This window comes from Oreochromis aureus, linkage group 17 (genome assembly GCF_013358895.1).
Source record: "Oreochromis aureus strain Israel breed Guangdong linkage group 17, ZZ_aureus, whole genome shotgun sequence".
Classification (NCBI taxonomy): domain Eukaryota; kingdom Metazoa; phylum Chordata; class Actinopteri; order Cichliformes; family Cichlidae; genus Oreochromis; species Oreochromis aureus.
In genome coordinates, this window is record NC_052958.1 from 23,907,036 (window position 1) to 23,930,951 (window position 23,916).

General features: G+C 38.9%; 2 protein-coding genes and 1 long non-coding RNA gene across 3 annotated transcripts; 1 reads left to right on the forward strand and 2 right to left on the reverse strand.

Annotated features, from left to right (window-relative positions):
- Positions 1-398: 398 nt before the first annotated feature.
- Positions 399-22,274, forward strand: LOC120433908 (desmoglein-2-like). Its single transcript, XM_039600946.1, has 15 exons — positions 399-518; positions 3,560-3,688; positions 4,578-4,733; positions 6,321-6,462; positions 6,864-7,027; positions 7,791-7,925; positions 8,376-8,561; positions 17,227-17,419; positions 17,522-17,720; positions 17,803-17,945; positions 18,048-18,269; positions 18,542-18,784; positions 19,175-19,308; positions 19,451-19,753; positions 19,994-22,274. The coding sequence occupies exons 1-15, from the start codon at positions 474-476 to the stop codon at positions 21,002-21,004; spliced, it is 3,405 nt and encodes a 1,134-aa protein (XP_039456880.1). The 5' UTR covers positions 399-473; the 3' UTR covers positions 21,005-22,274.
- On the reverse strand, positions 2,952-16,808 carry LOC120433909. The gene is made up of 4 exons (XR_005608832.1): positions 16,346-16,808; positions 16,091-16,228; positions 9,000-9,051; positions 2,952-3,100 (listed from the first exon to the last, which is right to left on the reverse strand). It is a non-coding gene; the product is annotated as an uncharacterized LOC120433909 (long non-coding RNA).
- Positions 10,674-14,322, reverse strand: LOC120433907. Its single transcript, XM_039600945.1, has 2 exons — positions 10,806-14,322; positions 10,674-10,688 (listed from the first exon to the last, which is right to left on the reverse strand). The coding sequence occupies exon 1, from the start codon at positions 14,212-14,214 to the stop codon at positions 11,197-11,199; it is 3,018 nt and encodes a 1,005-aa protein (XP_039456879.1). The 5' UTR covers positions 14,215-14,322; the 3' UTR covers positions 10,674-10,688; positions 10,806-11,196.
- Positions 22,275-23,916: the final 1,642 nt, after the last annotated feature.

The window sequence follows — 23,916 nt, forward strand, 5'->3', positions numbered from 1 at the left end:
CTTTGGAAAAAAGTGCCATCATTGCTGAAAGACCCCTGAAAACCTATGATAGTAATATGTTATGAAGGTGTCGACTATATCAGTCTGTTAACTTACACATAGGCCAAAAATAGTAGCTCTTTTCTGTTCTTGACCAAAGCACACAAACATTCGAAAAGGCTTTTAATACTAAACTACTGTCCAACATTTTTATTATTAATAATTTTATTATTTATTACAGACATTTATACGGCTACAAAGTTTTATCTGCCCTTGTAAAATTAGTCGCTCTGCTGGCACAACACTTATTTATGGCTGGGGGGGTTGTCTTTGTTTACTTGAGATCGGGAGAGGAAGAAAGAGTCCCTCCTCCTTGATAAGCTCTGTGATAAGCCACCTCATCTCATTTCAGCTGTCACATTCAGGAAGCATAGCCTCCAGAACTCTGTCGGTTCACTTGATCGGATAACATTCGTCTGGAGTTTTCCCCGATCATGACTCGGGCTTCTTTTCCCGTGTTTGTGTTGCTGGTGTTTGCGGTGAGTTCAGTGCTTTTTTTTTTTTAATTTAAAAAGTAAAGAAGAAGAAAACAAAAAAGAAAAAGATATTTCACCACTTAACCAAACTGGTTTTGAAATGTTTATTTTCTGTTATCTGAATTCTGGAAGATGTTTCAGCAAATGAGCTGTTGCTATTATATAGAAACACGACATCATTTTCTCATCCAACTCACTGATAGTAGTTATAACTAAGTGTAACTGAAAATGTTTAGCTGTCATTGCATACTTGGCTGTGCATCTTCTATTCAGAATTGTGAAGGCACTCCCTTCTCTGGAAGCTTGAAGTATTCCATGTGAAAATTTTTCTAGATGGAGCGATTGGGTGTGTTTCTCCTGTGATGCCAATAATTTACCAGCTAGAAAGCTGTTTACCTACTTATGTTAGATTAACTGGTGATTCTAATTTCAAAAAATTAGATTCGAAAATGTAAAGGTTGTGCCATTTATATTAAGGTTACTTTCAGCTGCTTTCCATTTAGATTAATGAGAGGTATGACATACAGGGGTGTATGCGATGAAGTGTGCTGGTGTTGTTTCTATTATTTACTGCCATTGGTCAGTTGTGATGCTGATCCTGGACCAGTACTATAATAACGATATCATTTTTAAAAACTATCACTAATAAACCAACATTAATAACATACAATGCAATGATGAGCCTGAACTAGCATTATTTTCATATTACAGGAACAACACAAACATGAGGATATCAGATACACTTGGAATGTTTTTTTTTTTCTAGTTCTGGTTTCATTATCTTTTCGATGTCTGTTCCTGTTTCCTTGTCTGTCTCTCTGTTTAACCATTTAACATTAGTTTAATGTTTAGAATTTAATTACACTCATATTGTTAATTGTGTAGTTTGTGTGAGCGTGAATGAATAATGGCATTGTAAAGCGCTTTGGGTGCCTTGAAAAGCGCTATATAAATCCAATCCATCATTATTATTATTATTATTATTATTATTATATCAGAGGCAATACAAGTGATACACCTTTAGTGGTAAATGTATAGAAACGCTGAAGTTAGTAATCCTGACTAATCGATTGTACACAGTATTGGAGGACATAAGTATTGGAAGCCAAACTCAGCTCACAAACCTGTACAATCATCATCATGGTGGCAGTGACTTCGCTCTCTCTCTCTCTCTCTCTCTCTCTCTCTCGCTTTCTGTAAGTCAAATAAAAATTAAAACTTTTTCACTGATCATTGAAACATCTTTTTATAAGCACATTAAGCTTAAGGTGCTGACTCAAAATGACGATCCTTACATTCTTTAGCAATTAAATGTAACAAAAAGTAATTCATCATCAACATATGTCACAAGGTATGGGGTTGATTTTCCCTATAGTTATCAATGGGGTTTCAGCAAAAGTAGCGATTTTTAAAAACATTTATTTATGTATTTATTTATTTATTTTTCAGTTAGAGACATCAGGAAATTTAGAAAGGAACATGACCCAATGCCCCTTTTATTTAATCTGCGAATATGAACCAGTGATAATTATTGTGAATTATTCTGTGTATGAGTAGCCAAAAACTTTAGAATGTTTTAATAATGTAACTTTTTAAAGCCACAAAAACAAGCAAGGACAGATTCCGTAATCCAAGACTGTATTTTCAATTGATGCATCATTCATATCAGGATCATTAAAACAGGGCAGAAGTCCTCTATATGTAGTTAACAAACAGTTTTTTTGTGCAAGGCTTTCTAACGTTTATCCTGACTAATAAAGAACGAATCCGTGTAAACGTGAGAAAAAAAAAAACTATATCAATAAAAAACTGGGTCCTAAGAATGCTGGCATATATATAATTACTATGTCCCCAACAAATTTGAGGCGCTAGAGAAGTGAAGGACAAAAAAAATGTGGCCAGCCTAAAAAACTATGTGCAGTACATGGACAGCATCTTAAAGTTATGTCTAAAGAAGTAGGAAAAACTCAAGAAAAACCTGACGCACGAGAGATGAATCTCACACTCCATTTGGTCTATCTATTGGTCAATGAAGCCTTTTCAGAAATGGCCCTAGTGGAAGGGTGGCTGTTAACAAGTCATTCTTAAAATAGGGAAACAGCGAGAAAAGGTTGAGGTATTCTAAGTTACACAAGGAATTAAGTAAATATCAATGCTAACAGGTCTCATGGAATGATGGATCCACATTTGAAAATTCTGTCTTAAATAGTTGTACGTACAGAGGAGGTCAGGACAGAAGTAGAACAGTGAGTGTCTAAAGCCATGGTTAAAATTGATGGAATTATGAAAACAGAAGAGAAGTAAAGCCAGGACCATCTGATTGGCAGTGGCTTTATTTTTCTGTGTGACAGAAAATACCAATACACTGTCAGTACAGTAACATGATACATGGACAGAAAAACTTACAGTGAATGATGAAATAATTACCAGAAAATTCAACTTTTTTGGAAAATGGAGAGTTTATTGAACCATATGAAGATGGTGAAACCTGAAACATGAGTCAAGATGAACTGATGATCCGATGAGGGACATAGAGAAACTCGCACAATAAAGACACAGCAGGATGATCAGGGAAGTGGAGGCAGCTGTGGAATGAAGAACCAATCAGGCTTAACCAGACAAAATAAAACAGGAAACACAACACAGCGACAGAGAGCGAGGGAGGCGTGACGAGCTGGGTGGAACATACGAGAAAGCGACAACTGGGACACAAAACGGAAGAGACTAAATGAACAAGAAAGTAAGAACCAGAAAATCATATAAGGAAGCACCAGCAAACTAGAATCACAGATCACTACAATAAAAGAAAAGAAGGTCAAAAATGCCCAAAACATAAACACTGGGTCACAGACACAGGACCATGACAGTTATGTTCAGTTAACTCCTTTGAAACATATTGGTGGCCTCAAATTTTTGTTTTTAAATATTTCTTCCATGATCTCCCATGTAAGGATATTTAACACCATTTAGCATCATTTAATTGTATGTAGATTTTCAGTTAAGTAAGACTTCATGCTGACATAATAACATCTGTTGTGTTATAGCTCCAAGCTCTTGCTGTAGAGAGTCACAACTCTGGATACAGTTTGGTAAGAAAAAGAAGAGAATGGGTTTTTCCTCCAAAGCTTCTTACGGAAAATGTAGATTACACTAAAGAGAAGAAGATTGCTAAGGTAAGTCACTGATACTTAATTTTACTTTCATTCTGTCTGCTGACTTTTATTTCCTTATTGTATTATTTATTTTAGTTAAGTTAGTTACTGTTCTTACTGTCTTGGAGCACCTGTGGAGCACTAATTTCCTTTATGTATTGAAATATTTTGATTCTGATGATTAGCATGCTGTTTAAAAATGGTTTATTATTTGACAATTTAACACCACCAGCTGTAAGAATAAGACTAATTTAGTTTCATATATAATAAGAATTCATGTTAAAAACAAATTATTTAATAAAATAAATAACTTTAATTATAGTTGTTGCTGCTAAAGGAAGCACAACCAGTTATTAGATTTAGCTTCAGGGGTGGCTGTGGCTCAGGTGGTAGAGCGGATCAGCTACTGATTGGAAGGATGGTGGTTCGATCCTTGGCTTCCCTAGTCTGCATGCCAAATATCCTTGGGCAAGATACTAACCCCAGATACTAACCGCCCTCTGACGAACACATCGTTCGTCAGAGTGTGAATGTGTGTGAATGTTTATTAGTTTGCACTTCAGTTTAGAAGTGCTTGTATGAGTGGCGGTGAATGAGGCATGTTGTATACAGCACTTTGAGGACTCCGGGAGAGTAGAAAAGCGCTATATAAGAATCAGTCCATTTACCAGAGGACAATCACTTTTTTCACACAGGGACATTTAGGTTTGGATTTTTTACCCCCTTAATAATAAACACGATTTAGAAACTGCATTTTGTGTTTACATGCGTTATCTGTGTTTAATATTTAAATTTGTTTGACAGAAATAATCATTTGATAGACCTGGTGACACTAGATTGAATTACTAGTGCTCTTGCTTTTTTGGTGCATATGTGGTGAAATAATGAAGTCGTCCACCTTGTGTTTCAGATTCGATCAGATTATCAAGTTGGCTCAAATCTTCGTTACTCCCTGGAAGGTGTTGGGGCAAACCAATATCCTTTCCATGTCTTTGTGGTTGACGCCAATACTGGTGATGTTCGTGTCACTAAATTGCTTGACAGGGAAGTGATCGATACTTACAACGTGAGTAAGATTAAACAGCTGTCTAGACTATAAAAAGCATTAAGCAATACATTCATACGGTGCTTTATTCTACATAGTTTAAGAATTATCTACAGCTGTGGTGGACGTTTACAAATACTCATCATCAGAATGAATGTCATGGTAATTTTGGGTCATTTCTTTGAACTCTTCTCTTTATGTACTTATGTGTTACATGTATTTTTGACTTTTGCTGCCATGATACCAGGTCCCTCTTGGAAATTAGATTTTTATTTAACCAGGTAAAAACAGACTAATAATTTTCCAAATGATTGTACGGCATTTCGGCTGTGCAATCATGGTGAGCATGGTGGTGGTAGCACCATGTTCTGGAACTATTTGCTCCCAGTGCTGCTGATACATTGAATGGAATAATAAAGAAGAAAGACTAACTTCAAATTCTTCATTTTCACTTCAAATCATAAGTAAGGATGAAGCTTGGGCGCAACAGGGTCTTCCAAAAGGCCACTGATTTCTGAAAAATCTGTGGACTGTGCTTAAAAGCCTGTATATATAATTTGGACCAGTTCAAAGAAATAATTAAAAATTCCAAACTACCTTGGCATTCATGCCTATGATGAATGTATGTAAACATGTGACCACAGCTGTTGACCATATCGCTACGTTCACACTGCAGGCAAAAGCGCATCAAATCCGATTTTTTTGACCCTATCCGACCCATATCCGATCATGGTATGACAGTGTGAACGTCACAAATCCGATATTTTCAAATCCGATCTGGGTCACTTTCGTATGTGGTACTGAATCCGATACATATCCGATGTTTTAGAAAGCGACTGTTGTTTGAACGGTCATGTCGCATTAAATCCGTCTTTTACGTCACTGACACAAGACAGACGCCAATTATCAGCGCCGGAGAAGACATCGCGAACGCTTCCTGGCCATCCAGCGTAGATTTTAGTGAAACTGTTGGGAAGACAACGTTGGAGAAACGTGAACATGTTATTTGTACTGTATAATCTGCAGATTTTGACAGAAATCTGCAACTATCCTTTGAAGCACCGCTCCTCTCTAAAACAGCAATAAGGATAATTATTAGGTTATTTACATTATTATGTAAATAACAAAATAACTTAAAGCAAAAATTGGGAAACGTAAAGTCCGAAGTCTTTATATTAAGGCCATCAGTCAAACAATATTGTTTGCTCTGGGTCTAAACAGAGCGCGTTGTGTGTGACATCTTCTTTTGCGCATGCAGGCCGCTTTGAGGGTTCACACTAGAGTGTGTTTGCTGTTGCATGTTAAAGGTTACAGGATACCATTTTCAGTCATAGTTGTGTAAAGAAAGATGAAGTGATGGCATTTTATAGAAAAGAAGAAAGACCAACTTTACCATGATAATATAATGTTCTATAAAGATATTTTTTCCGTTGCTCACTGTAATATATAGTATTTGCTCTGATACAAAATTGGTTTCACTAACCTTTGTCACCTGAACTTGTAAAATACACCTTTACTGGTGGTAAATGCAAACGGCAAGGTGTTGTAGTTTATGTCAAGTTAAATAACGAACAACAATGGTTACATTTTTATCTACTACTCTTTCAGTTGTCTGGTGTTGCTGTGTACAATGATGGCACAATTGCAGAACACAAAACTGACTTACGAATCAAGGTTGTAGATGTGAATGACAACTCTCCAGTATTTCCAGATGTTGATCCTGCTGTAGTGGATGAGCTCAGTCCTACAGGTCAGTGGTGTGAATCTCATTCAAATTTGTAATAGTAGTGAGCGGTGTAAAACTAAATGATTGAATTATAAATTAAACAAAGGATTTTGATTTTGTAATAGTGTTTGTGTAAAAGTGATCAAATTGGTAAACTCTTTCCAATGAGCTGCTGGAGGTTACAGACAGCCTGCGTTCTGTAGTTCATGTTATTTCATTATTATTATTTTTATACATTTATTTATTGTCTAATCTTGTAAATAACAATTTTCTGTAAACATTTGTCCATTATGTAAATAGCATAATAACCTACTTAGACTGAGAATACAATGGCACACAACAGTTAGGAGCTCTTCTTGACAAGTTTGTATCATTGTTTTAAAACCAGAGCAAGACACTGTGACTTTTTTCGTTTAATGGTACAGGTACCTTCGTTACCACAGTCACTGCATTTGATGCTGATGAACCAGGAAATGAAAATTCTCAGATTGCTTATAGCATCATAGCTCAGAATCCAGCGGATGAAATGTTCTACATAGACAGAAAAAATGGATCCATCTTTGTTAAAAGGCCTGTTCTGGACAGAGAGGTATGAACTATACTAACAGTGTTCAGTTTAGACTGTATGTTTGGCTATGTGATTCAAGAAAGTTCTTTAATAACACGGGATAGTGGTGAGATATTAATCGTAGGGACATTTTAAATAGAGAGAAAAAAAAACTTCCTATTTATCAGAAAAAAAACATATTGATGATACACTGGAGCATATAGAGATCAGTGACAGCTGAAGGGGCAGGTGGAACAGTAAACCACAGCCCTCAATACAATTGAGCTTGTTTTTTATTTTGTTTTTCGATGACCTGTTGCATGCATTCCTCGGTCTCTGTGTCCTCAGAATGGGACTTTAGAACCATTATTATTATTGAACGAGCTTACTGGGGTAAACAAACAAACATCCAAGCACAAATATTCAGGATACAGTGAAGTCCATCTTACCCTATTTAACAAATCTTTTAACTTTTTGACCATTTCATCAACAATATTCTCTATTGTGCTTGTGTTAATGAAATTGCAATCATTTAACCAATTTTAGAAAAGTAATTACAAGATAACACTGATTATTTTCCTTTGGTTGCACAGGAAAATTGCCAACAACATCCTCTTTGCTAGCTAAACTCTATTTTTTATACTTATTTTCTTTATTTTTTTACACAGTTTGAAAATATAACATTCAGTTAGATCCTATGACAAAAACGATGAAACATATTGATAACATCCCAATTCTCTGTTCTAACTGCATTATTGTACAAACTTATTTTTTCAATGACTATTTTGATGTCTTTTAATTTCAGACATGTAGTAAGTACATTCTGACGATACAAGGTCAAGATCTAAATGGAGATCCAGAGGGAAACACTGGAACTACCACTATTATCATAAATATCCTTGATGTGAATGATAATTCTCCCACATTGGAAAAAGAGCAGGTACCTTTCTTCCTTACATTCCTCTATATTAACATATCTAGTAGGGGAAATACTTATTTCACCCCCTGCTGAATTTGTGAGTTTCCTATCTTAGAAAGAACTTAAAAGTATCTATTTTTTATGGTGGTTTCATTTTAATGGGAGAGACAAAATATCAACCAAAAATCCAGAAAAAAAGAACATCACTTAGATTTATGAACTGATTTGCATGTCAGTGAGTGAAATAACTGTTTTATTGGCTGAGATCAAAAAGTTATTTCAAATGGCACTGAAAACAAGTAATGTGCAGGATAGGACTGACAGAACAGACTGACAGAGGCTCAACATGAGTGAGGACGTGACCAAGAACAGATTGACACAGACAGTATATACACAGGAGGAGATTAGTGTAGAGTGAAGACACATGCACACAGCTGAACTCTAATTTCATGTTATGTGTTTCACTTACAGTATGAAGGAAGCATTGAGGGGAACACACAAGGTGTGGAGGTAATGAGAATCAAAGCAGAGGACATGGATCTACAAGGCACAGACAACTGGGAAGCTGTGTTTGACATTGTCAAAGGCAATGAGGCTGGGTATTTCAGCATTAAAACAGACCCCAACACCAATGAAGGCATCTTAATGCTTGACAAGGTACAGTCTTTTTAATTGGGAAGAAATTATGTGCTGTTACTCTGCTTTTTTACTATCTGGCAAGTGCAAAGTCAAACTTTGTGGCAACTGGCCCTCTTATGAATGAGGTAAGGATCAGAACCTTGATCACTGCATGATGATGATTGTTTCCTATAGTTGACTATGCTGCCATTCACAAGAGTGCTATTCACATATATGACGATTTGTTTTACTTTGTTTTAAATGAACCCGTGGACATTAGACTAAATTAAATGTGAACCTGCAGAGAGATGGCCACTAATTTAATTTTAAAGAAAGAAACACTGTTAAAAACTTGATTATACATATGATTAAACATTAAAAAAAAAAACTAAATCAAATAACAAAGAGACAAATGCACTGGTCCTTTAGTAATTTAGTTAGGAAACGAAAGTGAAGTGCTATTAAAATACTACTCACCCCAACTCACCCTGACTACCCCTAGGGGCACACTGGCTGCCACCAGGAAGCCCTAAAGAAGACAGAGGAACCAGGGTTAAAATTATTAGCAGAATATCTTATATAAGCACCAAAAAACCTTTTTTTTAGTTTTTAATTGTTTTTTAAAAATGCAATTTACAATTTAGAAATACAATTAAACATTATAGTCAATAATCAGTGCTTGAGAAAGAAAAAAAAAATACCCACATTTCCCCACACTCAAGGCAGCTACAGGTTAGTGTTCCTGATGAAGTGCTTCAACATTGATCTTTAAAAAAAGTGCCCTGTGTGTCTCACTACACTGATGGTAAATGGTAAATGGCCTGTATTTATATAGCGCTTATTAACTGCACTGATTAACTGCTTAAGTTTCAGTTAATCAGCTTTAGGGACTCATCTAGTCAATATTGCATTTATTGCACATGCATAACTTGGAGGGCTATGTGGAACAAAGCCCCTTCACTGAACAAGACAAAAGCCTTGTGTTTCCTAAGCACCACCTACTAATATATCCACCATTCTCAATACTGCTGCTTCTCTTAGGGGAACATGAGCTCTTGTTGACTACATAAAGAAAATGATTCAATAATTCAAGTTAAATAAAACCCTTTATTGAGAAACACAGAAAACACTTCCCAAAATCAATCTCTGCAACAGGACTGTGCAACAATTATAAAAGTTGAGTCAGTCACAGTCATTGATTAGAATTTTAATGCTTAATGATTAAAATGAACCATTGTTGTGTTCTGCTCTATCAAATTTGGAAAAATGAGGAGATTTAAGTGGCTTTAGTATATGATTAGTTATTCAATTTTTAAAATTTAAACTGTATATAAGAAAACAACATTTTGCTTTGAATTTTGCAAATCCTAATCTGGCTAGTAGATGGGGACCAGTGTTGGGGTCATAACTCTAAAAAGAAATGATGTATTACACATTACTGTTACCTTTTTTTAAAGTAATGCAGCATGTTACTTCATAACCCAACTTGTTACATTACTTGCGTTACTCTGTAACATATACTGAAATGTATTTCCGTGCAATTACCTAATAATTATGTTATATAAACCTAATAATAAAAAACAGAACTATCTGAGCTGATAATATAAACCAGAGGCTAGAGTGCCACACACTGACACAAATATGTATCCTAATGAGGACACATACTTTGCTTCTTTTGTTGTCACATATGAACACAAAAATGACAACAAATTGCAAAGCTGAATGTCACCCCAAAGACACATTAAAGTGAATGCCACAGTGATTCTACTTTAGAAAAATAAACATGTAATAATCACTTCTTTTGTTACCTGCTGAAGATCAACCTGACCTGGGGTCAGCATATGCTATGCTTTAACATCACTCAGGATTCTTTGTTAGCTTTGTTTTAGTATACTGTCTGTGGAGATGCTTGCAAAAAGAAAACGTTGCATTAGGAGTGTAATGTAGTTGTTTCTGTCCTAGATGCAGTTTGTACATTACTATTGTGCTCTTATTGTTTCAGGCAATAAAAATAAGAGTAATGTCCAAAGTTCCATAAATGCACAGGAAGCAAAAGATATTTTCTGTAATGCAAGCAACAGCATCATTGTAGCACCCTCAAGGATGGACGTACGCACGATGTAGTTATGGAACAGGGTTTATTCTGGTCTAGGCAACCCGTGAGAACTGCTCACGGACAAAACAATAAAAACAAAAACATCACATAAAAGTGCGCTCTTGTACGCAGTATGAATCAATCAAAAATCCTTAATTACAGAAAATAAAACATTTAAACACACAAACCTCGTGAGCTGACATCCAGGAGGTGCTAAATAGTCCTTTATGGCCTTATTGCCTTATCCTCCATCTTCTTTCTCAATTATTTCCACTCTTTAAACGATATTTTCTCCCTGTGTGGAGCTAACCGTGAGCTGCAGCATGCAGACACCATGTGCGCTAGCAAAGGAAAAGTGGCTGGGTGGAGACTCAAACAGCAAAGCTGTACCCTACACAGTTGACCACCAGAGGGCGCAAAAGAACAAAATCCAGACATACAACTTAACAAATATCAAATGCAACAAACATCAAATGCAAAAGACCGTTACACTCCCACCAATCACTTGTGATTTTAAAGAATAAAGTGTTGCCTATGAACTAATGAACGGCTTGTGAATGAACTATCATGAATTATCCTTTAAGCAGAGTGCGGTTGAGAATCTTCTTCCGCTTCCATCAGAATGACTGTCTTCTGAATGGGTCTTTCCAGGTGCACAGGTTTGGAGGTACGTTTTCCTGCTCTATCCAGGGTTGGATCACTCAGCAGCAATTTCACCTTCCTCACTTTTCCATCCTTTCCAGGATACACTTCAATGATCCTTGCCAACTTCCACTGGTTGCGTGGAGTTATCTCATCCTTCAGGAGGACAACATCATTGATCTTAGCATTTCTGTGCTCCTTGGTCCACTTCTGTCTGCCTTGAAGATTTAACAAATACTCCTTTTTCCACCTTGTCCAGAAAGTGTTGGCAAGTAGTTGAACACGACGCCACCTCTTACGGAGATAAAGATCTTCTTTCACAAACCTTCCTGGAGGTGGAGAGACGATTGTGGATTTCATGGTTAGTATGTGATTTGGTGTTAAAGGTTCTGGGTTTGATGGATCACATAGTTGGTCAGTAGTCAATGGTCTGCTATTAATCACTGCCATGACTTCATACAGGAATGTCCTCAGAGAGGAGCTGTCGAGTTGTTTGGCTGATTGTTCCAGAATGGACGTGAGAACACTTCTTATGGTGCGAATTTGTCTTTCCCAGACACCACCCATGTGACTAGATGCTGGGGTGTTCATGAGAAACTCGCAGTCCAGCTTCCCTAGCTTGGCTTGATCCATTTCCTTAAATGCTCTAAGAAACTCATTTCTAGTGCCGACAAAATTCGTGCCTTGATCGCATCTTATTTGGCGAACTGTACCTCTGATGGCTACGAATGCACGTAAAGAGTTGATGAGGGAATCTGTAGAGAGATCGTCAAGAATTTCAAGATGCACTGCTCTGGAGCACATGCAAGTGATTAGCAAGCCATAACGCTTTAGCTCCTTGCGGCCTTCTTTGACATAAAAAGGACCAAAGCAGTCCATCCCACAGTAGGTGAATGGCGGTGTGGTCTCCATCCGATCCTCTGGGAGGTCTGCCATCTTCTGCTGCTCTGTGCGCCTTCTGAACCTTCTGCATTTTACACATTTATAGATGTAAGATGACACAATCTTGCTGCATCCAAGAATCCAGAATCCGTTAGCTCGAAGTTCATTCATGGTGATCCCTCGTCCTTGATGGTATGTCTTCTCGTGATAATGTTTGACCAGTAATGCCGACACGTGACTGTCTCTTGGCAGGATCGCAGGATGCTTGACATTGGGGTGCAAAGCTGCATGTGTTAAGCGTCCGCCTACCCGAAGAATGCCTTGGTCATCGAGAAATGGACATAACTTGTGTAACTTGTTAACCTTGTCTTTCATCTGCATCACATCATGGTGTTGCAAGGTTTTTATTTCCTGAGCAAAGGCTGTTTCTTGAACCATCTTTATGATCGTTAACTCTGCTTCCTCTCTCTCTTGTAGGTTACTGATGTCGTGTGATCTAATCTTGTGATCCTTTGCACCTTTCACATAGCGCTTGAGTCTAGCAACTGCCTTAACCATTCTCGACCAGTCGGAAAACTTGTGTAGGCGATCTAACAAGGACCTTTGTTCCTCCACTTGTATCTTGTGGACTTGAACCTTCTTAACCTCCGGGTCACTGGTTGATAACTCTCCCACCTTAATTTCACCAGTGGGTATGACCTCTGTGGGAGAGATAATTTCCTTCATTTGAGTTCTGTAGACATAGTGAACCTTGTTGGTGAAGTTTGAAGAAGGCTGAATGTCAGGCACCACTTCCTTCACAATGACTTGGTGACTTATTCCGAAGGCATCTCCATAATCAAGACATGAATTGCCATAACCCACAATACTCCATCCCAGATCAGTTTTTTGGGCGAACGGCTGATTTTCCCTTCCAGACACAACCTCACGAGGAACAAGTGCTTGGGGGCAGTTGTACCCAATCAGCAGACCAACATCACAGCTTTGTAGTGGAGCGATCTCACTTGCAATGCATTCAAGATGAGGCCAAGCCTTAGCTGTTGTAGGTGATGGAATGTGATCTCGGTTTGCGGGAATAAAGTCTCTGGAATATGTTACTGGTAGGGAAATGGTCTTATTTGAGTAGAACCCTCTGACTTGTAGACCTGAGAGCTTGCGACAAGCCACAACCGTGTTTCTTGAAGACATGGTAGTGAGCTTTAGCTGAGTCGATTCACCTTTGACATGCAGAGCTTGTGCCGTTTCTTCAAGAATAAAGGTTGTATCGCTCTGTGTATCAAGGAGCGCGTACACAAGAATTTCATGCTCTGGCTCACCTTTGGTTGACACCCATACTGGAATAATGGAAGATGTGTGAGTGTCGTCAACATTCTGCGTGACTCTGTTAGAAGTTGCTTCACTTGTTGTTGGTGTGACACTGTTGTCTTGTGAGACGTCTGAGTTCATTTGTCTTGTCCTGTCACTGTTCTTGGTTTGATTTCTCCTTGTTCTGTCTTCCTTAGTGCGATTGTCATGAAGACATGTCGGATGTCTTTTATTACATGTGTCACAGGTCTCTCTGCCTTCACAATCCTTGGAGCGATGACCAGAGTTCAGACAGCCAAAACATAACTTCTTGTCTTGAACAAACTTTAGTCTCTCAACAATGCTCTCATTTATGAACCTTCTACACTTAAGTAGGCTGTGACCCGACCTTTCACAGTACACACAACTAGCACTAACAGTCTTTTCATTTGAGCGAGTTACTAGCACCTTTGCTCCATTGCCTCTGTTCCTTGTTGTTTTTGCCCCTTCAGTTTCACTTGGCTTCAGAGCATAGAGAGATGTTATGGGATTACAGGCAATTTTGGCTTCCCGTGAGATGAAATCTACAAATTGGCTGAAGCTTGGAAAGGTGTGAGTCTCTTCTTGCACTTCTGTAACCTTTCTGTTCCACCTTGAAGTCAGCCAATCTGGAAGTTTTGCAAGCATTTTGTGGTTTTCATTGCAGTCATTGAGCACTTCAAGCCCCTTCATTTGCGACATGGCTGTCTTACAGCAGCAAAGGAAGTCAGCAAATGCTTGAAGTTCCATACTGCCTTTAGAGCTTATCTTAGGCCATGCGTCAAGTTTGTCTCTGAAGGCCTTTGCTACGAGGAAGGGATTGCCATACCTCTCTTCGAGAACTGTCCATGCTGCATAGTATGCAGACTCTGTGCCAAGCGGAAGTAGCCTTCTATTGCCTTCCTTGCAGGGCCACTTACATATTTCCTCAGGTAATAAGTCTTCTTCAACTGGTATATTTTTCCTGTCAATCAGAGTCTGAAAGGAAATTTTCCAATCATTATATCTGATAGGATCACCACTAAATATTGTTGGCTCTGGTACCGGAAGACGACTTGCATTAAGAGACACTGCAAATGCTTTGACCAGATCTTCTGTGCTCACCTCACGTTGCGGTGTCACATTTTGTGGCGAGGAACACCGTTTCATATGCTGGTCATTGTTTTCAGACTTGATCTCATTTTTCTTATCAGATCTGTGGTGAAGTAGGTTGTATATTTCTTCATCTGAACATTCACTTTGTTCATACACCCGCTGTCGAGCCTTTGCTGCATTCAGCTTTTTTACAGTCTCAAGTCGCTCTACTTCTCTGCGCTTAGCTTCTAGAGCCTTTTGTTTTTGTGCTATTTCTGCTTCTTGCCTTTCAATTTCCTTCATATGGATTTCTTGTTCGAGCAGAACTTGGAGAGCAGCCTCATTTGCCGCAACTTCAGCAGCTGCATCTTGTCTTTTAGCCGAGAGCCTGCTGGAGTGTCTAGAGGAAACCCTTGAATGAGAAGAGAGCTTAGTGTGGTGTGACTTAACACTCATCCTGTCTGAGGCTTCTAACTTAGGCATAGACTCAGTCTCTTTCCATTTTTCATCCCTTTGACTTTCCACATCTGAGGCTACGGATTTAGATGAAGACTCATTGTCCTTCCAAAGTTCTTCATCTCGTTGAACCACCGCACTACTTGGGCTTGGACACCTTCTTACAGATTCGATAATTGTCTTTGTTATGGCTTCACACGTATCCATCCTCCGTCTTGTGTCACTATCTGGAGATTCAATACGTCTGAAGTCATCATAGGCAGCATTCACATCCTTAGAAGCACTCAAAACCTTGGTAACATGTTCTTGTAGCAGATCCTTTGAGCATTGACCATCTATAGCTCCTTTGGCATCCTTAATGACAACCTTCCACTTCTCATAGCGCACACTGAAACGATGTGCAGCCTTCTTTATGTGCTCACCGTACAGTTCTTTGCCCTTTTCCGTCAACGTACGGACTCGTTGGTTCTGTCGTGCTCTTTGTGAGGTAGTAGAAACATCATCAACTGTGCCTTCAACTGCTTGTAGTTGCTCATCTGCAGAAAGTTGTTCCACATCACCCTTTTCACTGACTTCTGGATTAGCCTCAAACTCTGCCATTGTTGGAGGGTTTTGGTTTTTTTGTGTGTATCTGACTTAGCCTTAATGTAATGGTGCAGCAGCTTAAATTTGATTTGGTAGTTGAGGAGCAAATGGATATCAATCTACATTTACTGTTACAACTTTAAAGCACAGTAATTACTGTTACTCTTTAAACATCACTTAACGTGTATACTTAAGTCACTTTACATATAAGTCACCATTACATATCTTGTCCAAGCCAGTAATACTGTTTCTTACAGAAGCTGCTGAAACCCACCATACGCACAATGCACAGGTTACTCATCACAACATTAATCTATCACTGTATGAATATCAGTCACTTAAACTGCAGAACAATGAGAAAGAAAGAAAAAAGAAATATTCCAGTCCTTTGTTCATTTATAAAAGGAAACTTGTCTTAATTATTTTTACAGTCCTTTTCGTTTTTATTTCTCTTTCTTGTGGTTAATTATATTGAGTCCTTTAACTGAGGCAACACTTATTTTCGGGGCACCTGACTTTCCTGCGGGGCTGCGTCCTTTCATCTACCCGTGCAGAGCGGAGAGTTCTCACTGTAGCACCCTCAAGGATGGACGTACGCACGATGTAGTTATGGAACAGGGTTTATTCTGGTCTTGGCAACCCGTGAGAACTGCTCACGGACAAAACAATAAAAACAAAAACATCACATAAAAGTGCGCTCTTGTACGCAGTATGAATCAATCAAAAATCCTTAATTACAGAAAATAAAACATTTAAACACACAAACCTCGTGAGCTGACATCCAGGAGGTGCTAAATAGTCCTTTATGGCCTTATTGCCTTATCCTCCATCTTCTTTCTCAATTATTTCCACTCTTTAAACGATATTTTCTCCCTGTGTGGAGCTAACCGTGAGCTGCAGCATGCAGACACCATGTGCGCTAGCAAAGGAAAAGTGGCTGGGTGGAGACTCAAACAGCAAAGCTGTACCCTACACAGTTGACCACCAGAGGGCGCAAAAGAACAAAATCCAGACATACAACTTAACAAATATCAAATGCAACAAACATCAAATGCAAAAGACCGTTACAATCATTGTAGCTGTATGTAAATTATTGAATTTAGTAAAATAACACATTTCATTACTTTGTTACAGAGTTACTTAATGTCATTACAATAATCTGTTACTTTGGAACGCATTACACCCTACAATGAGAACTTAGACTGAAAGTATTCCAAAATTTGATAAGTGTCTCTTATCTATAAAGCTCGGAGTCATTAATTTTTGCCTTCCAATATTTTAAGCTGTCACTGACTTGTTTATTCAGCTTGCGTCAAGTCCCTGTAGTACTACCCTGTAGTACTTGGCTGGAAGACAAAACTATTACCACTGTATGAGGTTTACTGGCCATTGCTATATGACTACTGCCCATTACTTTAACTACTTTTTTCAGTACATTCATAACACATAGCACAGGAGCATAACTTTGCAGGTTAGTTTATATAAAATCCATAATACCTTTTGTTTTATAATAAGCAAAAATGTATCAACAATAGCAACACTCCAATTATAAATGCATATAAAACACTGTACTGTTTCTTATGTGTCATCAATCATTTTAATTATTTTTTGAGCTAAAAGATATGTTCTTGTATCTGTCATTTACAGGCTGTGGATTATGAGGATGTAAAGAACCTTGAACTAGGCTTAGCCGTCAGGAACAAGAATCCATTAGTTGGAAGTGGAGGCGGTGCAGCAAGTGCAGCATTTGGAACAAGTGGTGGAGGCAGTGGTGGTAGTGGTGGAGGCGGTGGTGGTGGTAGTGGTGGAGGCGGTGGTGGTGGTGGAGGTGGTAGTGGTGGTGGAGGTGGAGGTGGTGGTGGAGGCGGTAGTGGTGGTGGAGGTGGAGGCGGTGGTGGTGGTAGTGGTGGAGGTGGTGGTGGAGGCGGTGGTACCAGTGGAGCAAGTGGCGGAAGCGGTGGAAGATTTAAAACTTATCCTATCAAAATCAATGTGAAGAACCAGCCTGAGGGGCCACGTTTCAATCCTAAAGTCAAAGCTATTCCCGTCTCAGGAGGGGGGGGATCCTTTAACATTAAAAATGTTATTGCAAGCTACCCTGCAATGGATGGGGATACTGGACAACCAGCTAAGGCAGTCAAGTCAGTCCACATACACATGTGTCAGCTTCTCTTTCTGTGCACAATAATAGTGATGCTAATAACTGGTCTATTTCTGCTGTAGATATGCCAAAGGCTCAGACCCTGACAACTGGCTAACTATTGACCCGGAGACAGCTGAGATCAAACTGAACAAGATGCCTGACAGGGAATCTCCATACCTGGTCAATGGGACATATACTGCCAAAATACTCTGCATTTCAGATGGTACAGCATGAATGTTGAACTCTCTTGAGAAATATCAAAGCAAAAAAAAAAAAGAAAGAAAATACTGGATTATATATGTTTGTTTCTGGTTTTACACCACAGACATGCCTGGCAAAACAGCCACTGGTACGATAGCCATCCAAGTGGAAGATTCTAATGACCACTGCCCCACCCTGACCAGCAACTTCCAGACTCTGTGCACCACAGCAAATGCTGTAATTGTGAATGCTAATGATAAAGACGCATATCCTAATGGCTCCCCTTTTCAGTTTGAGATCATCCCAGAAAACACAAAAGGGAAATGGAACGTGGAGCATCTAAATGGTGAGATGATGATTTCGATTTTGTTTCTTTTGTTTTTTTTTTTGGGGTTATATATAGTAGTTAAATAAAGAAAACAGTGACAAAAGAGAGAAAAGGTCAATACACCAAAGTTTTGTTGTTGTTGTTGTTTGCTTTGTTTGTTTTGTTTTGCAAATTTTAAAATTTCATTTTGAGATAAAAATATGGATTACAATCTGTCATATACACTCTAAGAGTAAATCTATGAGTAATGCATATACATATTTATTTCACATTTTTCTGGTTTCTGACAGACACTGCAGCTATCTTGCGGTCTCAGGAGGCTTTTTTGCCTGGTGTTTATGAAGTGGAATTTGTGGTGAAGGATCAGCAGGGACACGCCTGCCCTGAACCTCAGAGAATGACGGTCCAAGTTTGCACCTGCGAGGATGGAGTTGTGTGTGGAAAGCGAGGCAGCAATGTTCGTGCTAGCAAAACAACATCATTAGGACCTGCGGCCATTGGGCCAATACTAGCGGGCCTACTACTGCTCTTAAGTAAGCATTATGTGATTATTTTATTTTTGAATTTTGATCAGATAAAAAAGGACAATGAAATAATTATACTGATACCCGAACCATACCAAAATGTAACTCTCTTACCTAAAAACTTAAATAAATCTTTATAGGTAGGTACTGACTACTTTATCGGTAGACTTGGTCAGCTTTTAATTATATAAATTTATAATCAGCCAATCACATCACAACACCATCTATGGGGAATCTATGGAGAATAAAGGCAAGTTAGGAAAAGAGGCATAAACTGGTACTAGCAGGGTTTACCTAATGAACCCCGTGTCTCTCCCAATAGGAAATACATAGCCAAAAGTAATTACAGACCAAACTATTCTACACTTGCTACCAATAACTACCAATTTTTTTTTACAGTCATTCCTCTGCTATTGTTCTTCTGCCTATGTGGATCCCCTAAACAGTTTCCAGACCTCTTTAGTGACATGCCTGACTGTGAGACCAAGTCACACCTTATTAACTACCACACCGAAGGGCCGGGAGAAAATACGGTGAGACTGCAACTACCTTAAGTGCTGAAAACCAGAATAATCTCGGCATCGATGATGATGTCTTTGTGAAAGCTCCATCAAAGTGATTTTTAATCACAATAAAAAACTGTTCACTGTTCTAACAATTGTATGACTTTTATAGGAAGTGCCTCTACTGAATTCACTCCAAGAAGTGGATAGGAATCCCCTCCTTGTGACTACTGGCACAGTTAAAAATGTAGCAGTGGCACCAGCGGGAAGTTTTTTGGATTACGAGGCATCTCTCACTTACATTAATGGGATGAAATGGGGCACCTATCAAGATGGTTTTTCAGTGGACTACAGACAAGAAATGAGGGGTTTCACTGATTTCCATTCTGAGTTTGAGACCAGAGAATCAAGGCAAGGTGGACTTTTTGATAGCATGGCCCTGCCACATTACTTCCTGGCACAGTATTACTCTCAGGTGAGAAATTAGCTGACAACTAAATGGACAACTAAATCCAATTAAATGGAAAGTTTTAACACTAAACATGATATGTAGTAGCTTTACTTATGATGTTATGTGAACACATGTGTTAATGTTGCAACTAATAATGTTTATGTGGATATTATTCACTTTTTATTGGCTGTCATTGCCGTCAATAAATATGTCTTTCGTTATTTTTAAAATGTACTGATTTTTTTTTTTTTTTTTGTAATACAGAAGACAGCCAGTGGAGATGACAACCTTGGCGTGAAGGACGGTTTGTTGGTGTCTGATTATGAGGGCCAAGGGTCCTCTGCTGGCTCAGTAGGCTGCAGCAGCATTTTGGAGTCAGACAATGACCTTCAGTTTCTTGATGACCTCGGACCAAAGTTCAAGACTCTCGCAGAGGTGTGCAGAGGCAAGACAATGTCTTGTGATGAGAAACAAGTGCTACCCCCTATCCCTAATGCCTACATCAATACTCAAACCTCAGTATCAAGTTCGATGAGTGCACAAAAGCTCTCCCCTCCACCCAAACTGGAGCCTGCCATCTCCAAAGTGGAGCAGAGTGTGGTCATGAAGACAACTGAGCATTCTGAAATTGTAAAGGAAAGTACAGCCAAGGTGAAGGAAGAGATGAACTCAATGAAAGCAGGGTTGGCAAATCAAGACCAGATGCTCCTAATGCAGCAGCAGCAGCCTGTGTACTACACCACCACTCCTGTGTTGCAGCCAATGCATTATGTAGTCCAGCCACAGGTCCACAACACTGTGCTGCTGGCTGAGGCGCCAACCACCAACCTTCAAGGCATGGTGCTGGTTAACAACCCACAGACTGGACCTGCCCAAGGAGTATTCGTTCAAGGGCAGACACTAATGTCCAGTGGACAAGCCCAGGGCCCTGGAATGGTGCTGGTGGAGAATGGTGACACCCATAGTTGGAGTGATGGCCTGATCCAAGCTGGGAGCTTGTCTGGGTCCCAGACCATGATGGTTGTCAAAGGCAAGGCCCCTTCAGGGTCAATGAAAGTGCTAAAGGGGAGCCAGGGTCTTCTTGTTCAGGGAAGTACTCTACTGTCAGAAGGGGTCTCAGGATCTAAGAAAGTGCTGACAGTTGGCGTGCCAACTATCAGCAACAAGCAGCTGGTTAAAGAGGGAGGTCTTTCAAAGAAGAGTGAGGTCTTTGGCTCTGAAAAGGTCATCTACAGCAGGAGCAGCCAATGTACTGCCTTAAAGGCAAATCAGTAGAGCATTCACTATAGTGACCCACCTACTGGTTTTTAAGGTGACAATGGCAGATGAATTCCTGGACAACAGATGACCCTTTTTTAGTTTCAAAATAGTGTATTAATCTTGTGCTTTCAGTATTTTCATGGGAAGCCTGCAAGAGCAAATGGTGGTGGTGAAGGGTGGTGGTGAAGGGTGGTGGCGCGTGTGCGTGGAGGGAAATGCAGCTTGTGCAGCTTATCCTGGTTGAAATATAATCATTTCAATCATTAAAGAACACCCTTATTACATTTTAGTAGATGTTGCACCTTGAAATGTTGCTACTATCAAGCAAAACTGGTCAGTTGCACTTAGACCTGTGGGAATAATCAAACCATTTAGTAATCCATAATCTCCTTTGGATGGTGCATTTATGTCATCGAAGAGACTACTTTCATATTACTCATCACATCATAAAGCTGATAAATCAGAATGTGGTTTTGATTTGGAATGAACTTTGCCTCTAAGAAGACAAGTGGACCCAAACCATGACAACAAAATGCTCCCTACAATATCAGGAAATCATCTTATCATGTAACTATCAACTTTACCTGATCTTCTCTGTTCTCAAGTTAACAGTGCATTATGTGTGTGGGTATAATTGATATCAACTGTTATATTCTCATGTTATATTTTAGCTCATCACTGCTCTCATTGTCTTGTTTTATTTTCATACAATCTGTGCATTTTTACACTAATGAAAGAAAAACATTAAAATCTTTTAGCTCAATGAATTTGATTGTTATTGCTCAGCCTAGACTGATGGGTACTGCAGCATGGACAACCCAATTTTGTGAACACAATAACTCAAGAATGACGTGATGTAGCATTTAGAAATTCATACCATAGGTGCGTCTACTAAATGTTACTTACAATTTTCAAATTGATACCATAGGCATAACTACTAACAGTGAACTTGAATAATTTGGTGACCTTGACCTATCAAAGGTCAAATAGACCTTTGACAGATACAATCATGTGTGGTCATATATACCATCATGCCAATGCAGGCAACAAGACACTGTGATTAAGAGAGCTTTCAAACATTCATGTAAGGCTTAATAAAATAGGTTTGCTTCTGGTGATATAGGTATTTCCGGGCTGACCCCCCAGTCAGAGAATTATTTTTAAATTTTGGGGGTTTTATATTACATTGATAAGGATTTGTGGCTGCATTGATATATAATATCTGGGGTGTTATGTGATTGTGAAGAATATTTTTGCCAATAAAAACATATAAAATTCTAAATTATGACCAGTGTTGTAAAGCCTATACTTTACAGGGAATTGTGCCACCTTTCTGCTGGAAGTGGTGAAGGGGCTCCTGTCCTGCTGCTTTCCAGCGTCATCCAGCTCACCACAGCTGGCCAGCTTGGGGTTTACATTTAAACTGAAATTTTTGATTCAGTGTAAACCGTTTATTGGGTTAGAACACACTGATTATTTTACATTGTCTAAGTTTTCACTCTAAGACTGAAAGAAAACCCTCTGCATTCAAAGGAGCCAGCTGATCACCAGGTGACAAACAGGTGGCTTGATTACCACAGGTATGCATGGGAAGAAGGTGGAGTAAAAGTAAAGTGTGGTTAACTAATGTGCACACACACACACACAAACACACACATACACAGGAGGACTGGTGGGCTATGAAGGAACCCCCTTCTCCTAACGGGAACATGCTGGCAACCAACCATGTTTATCAACAGTTTCACTAACATCTACACAGGAAGCGTTCGCGATGTCTTCTCCGGCGCTGATAATTGGCGTCTGTCTTGTGTCAGTGACGTAAAAGACGGATTTAATGCGACCTGACCGTTCACACAGCAGTCGCTTTCTAAAACATCGGATATGTATCAGATTCAGTACCACATACGAAAGTGACCCAGATCGGATTTGAAAATATCGGATTTGTGCCGTTCACACTGTCATACCATGATCGGATATGAGTCGCATAGGGTCAAAAAAAATCAGATTTGATGCGCTTTCACCTGCAGTGTGAACGTAGCCATAGTTATGTTGATATCCCAGTCTCAATAAACATATTCCTCAATGCCTCCGCTTGCTTGTGATGTTCTACGAATTGACCAGTAGCCATCGGGATGCTGTTAGAAGCACTGCATTTAAAAAAATAAAATGTTAAACAAAAAAAAAAAAAAAAAAAGCACTGTGTTTTTTGTGGGGTTGTCTCGGGATGCATCACGGTGCCTTGCCTGGGGTTAGTTTCTGTTCTTGGGATGAAGGGTTGTGCTTGCTCCCTTACCTTCTCAAGGTTGGCTTGGTTAACCTACTTGTGCAAGCTTTTCACATGAACTTAAGGGTTTCTGAGATTTTTCCTTTAGAAATGTCCCACATATTTTATCTCATTCCACTACAAGACACTTGTTTTTAATCTAAAAAAAAAAAAACAGTCATATTCAAAGTAATCTCAATTTTGACTCTTTAGGCACTTTCTCCCAACTTTTCCTGACATGATGATGTACTTGCCATCTGCTGGAATAATGCAGCACAACAAGAAAAACAAAAATAGAAACTGGACTTCACATTAACCGTGGACTATTGTTTGACGCACACAAAAACAAAGAACTAAAAAAAAAAAAGCTAAACACAATTTTTCAAATATTTTAGTTGATTTTAATTCATTTTAGGAACACTCAATACAGTTTCAGTAAGTTTTCCTTTTTTCACAAACCCTTTTTTGTATTTATTTGAGTTAACGAAAGTGTTTATTTAGTTCTAGTTATTTTGTTGTTTTTCATTAATGATAATAACCTTACTAGTCAAAACTTGAATCCTACAGTGCCACCTTGCCAGGTTAAAGACATATTAAAGCTTAAGCCCCCTCCCCAGAACAAACCATTCAAGCATCAATCAACTAACATTAATCAATATTTTTA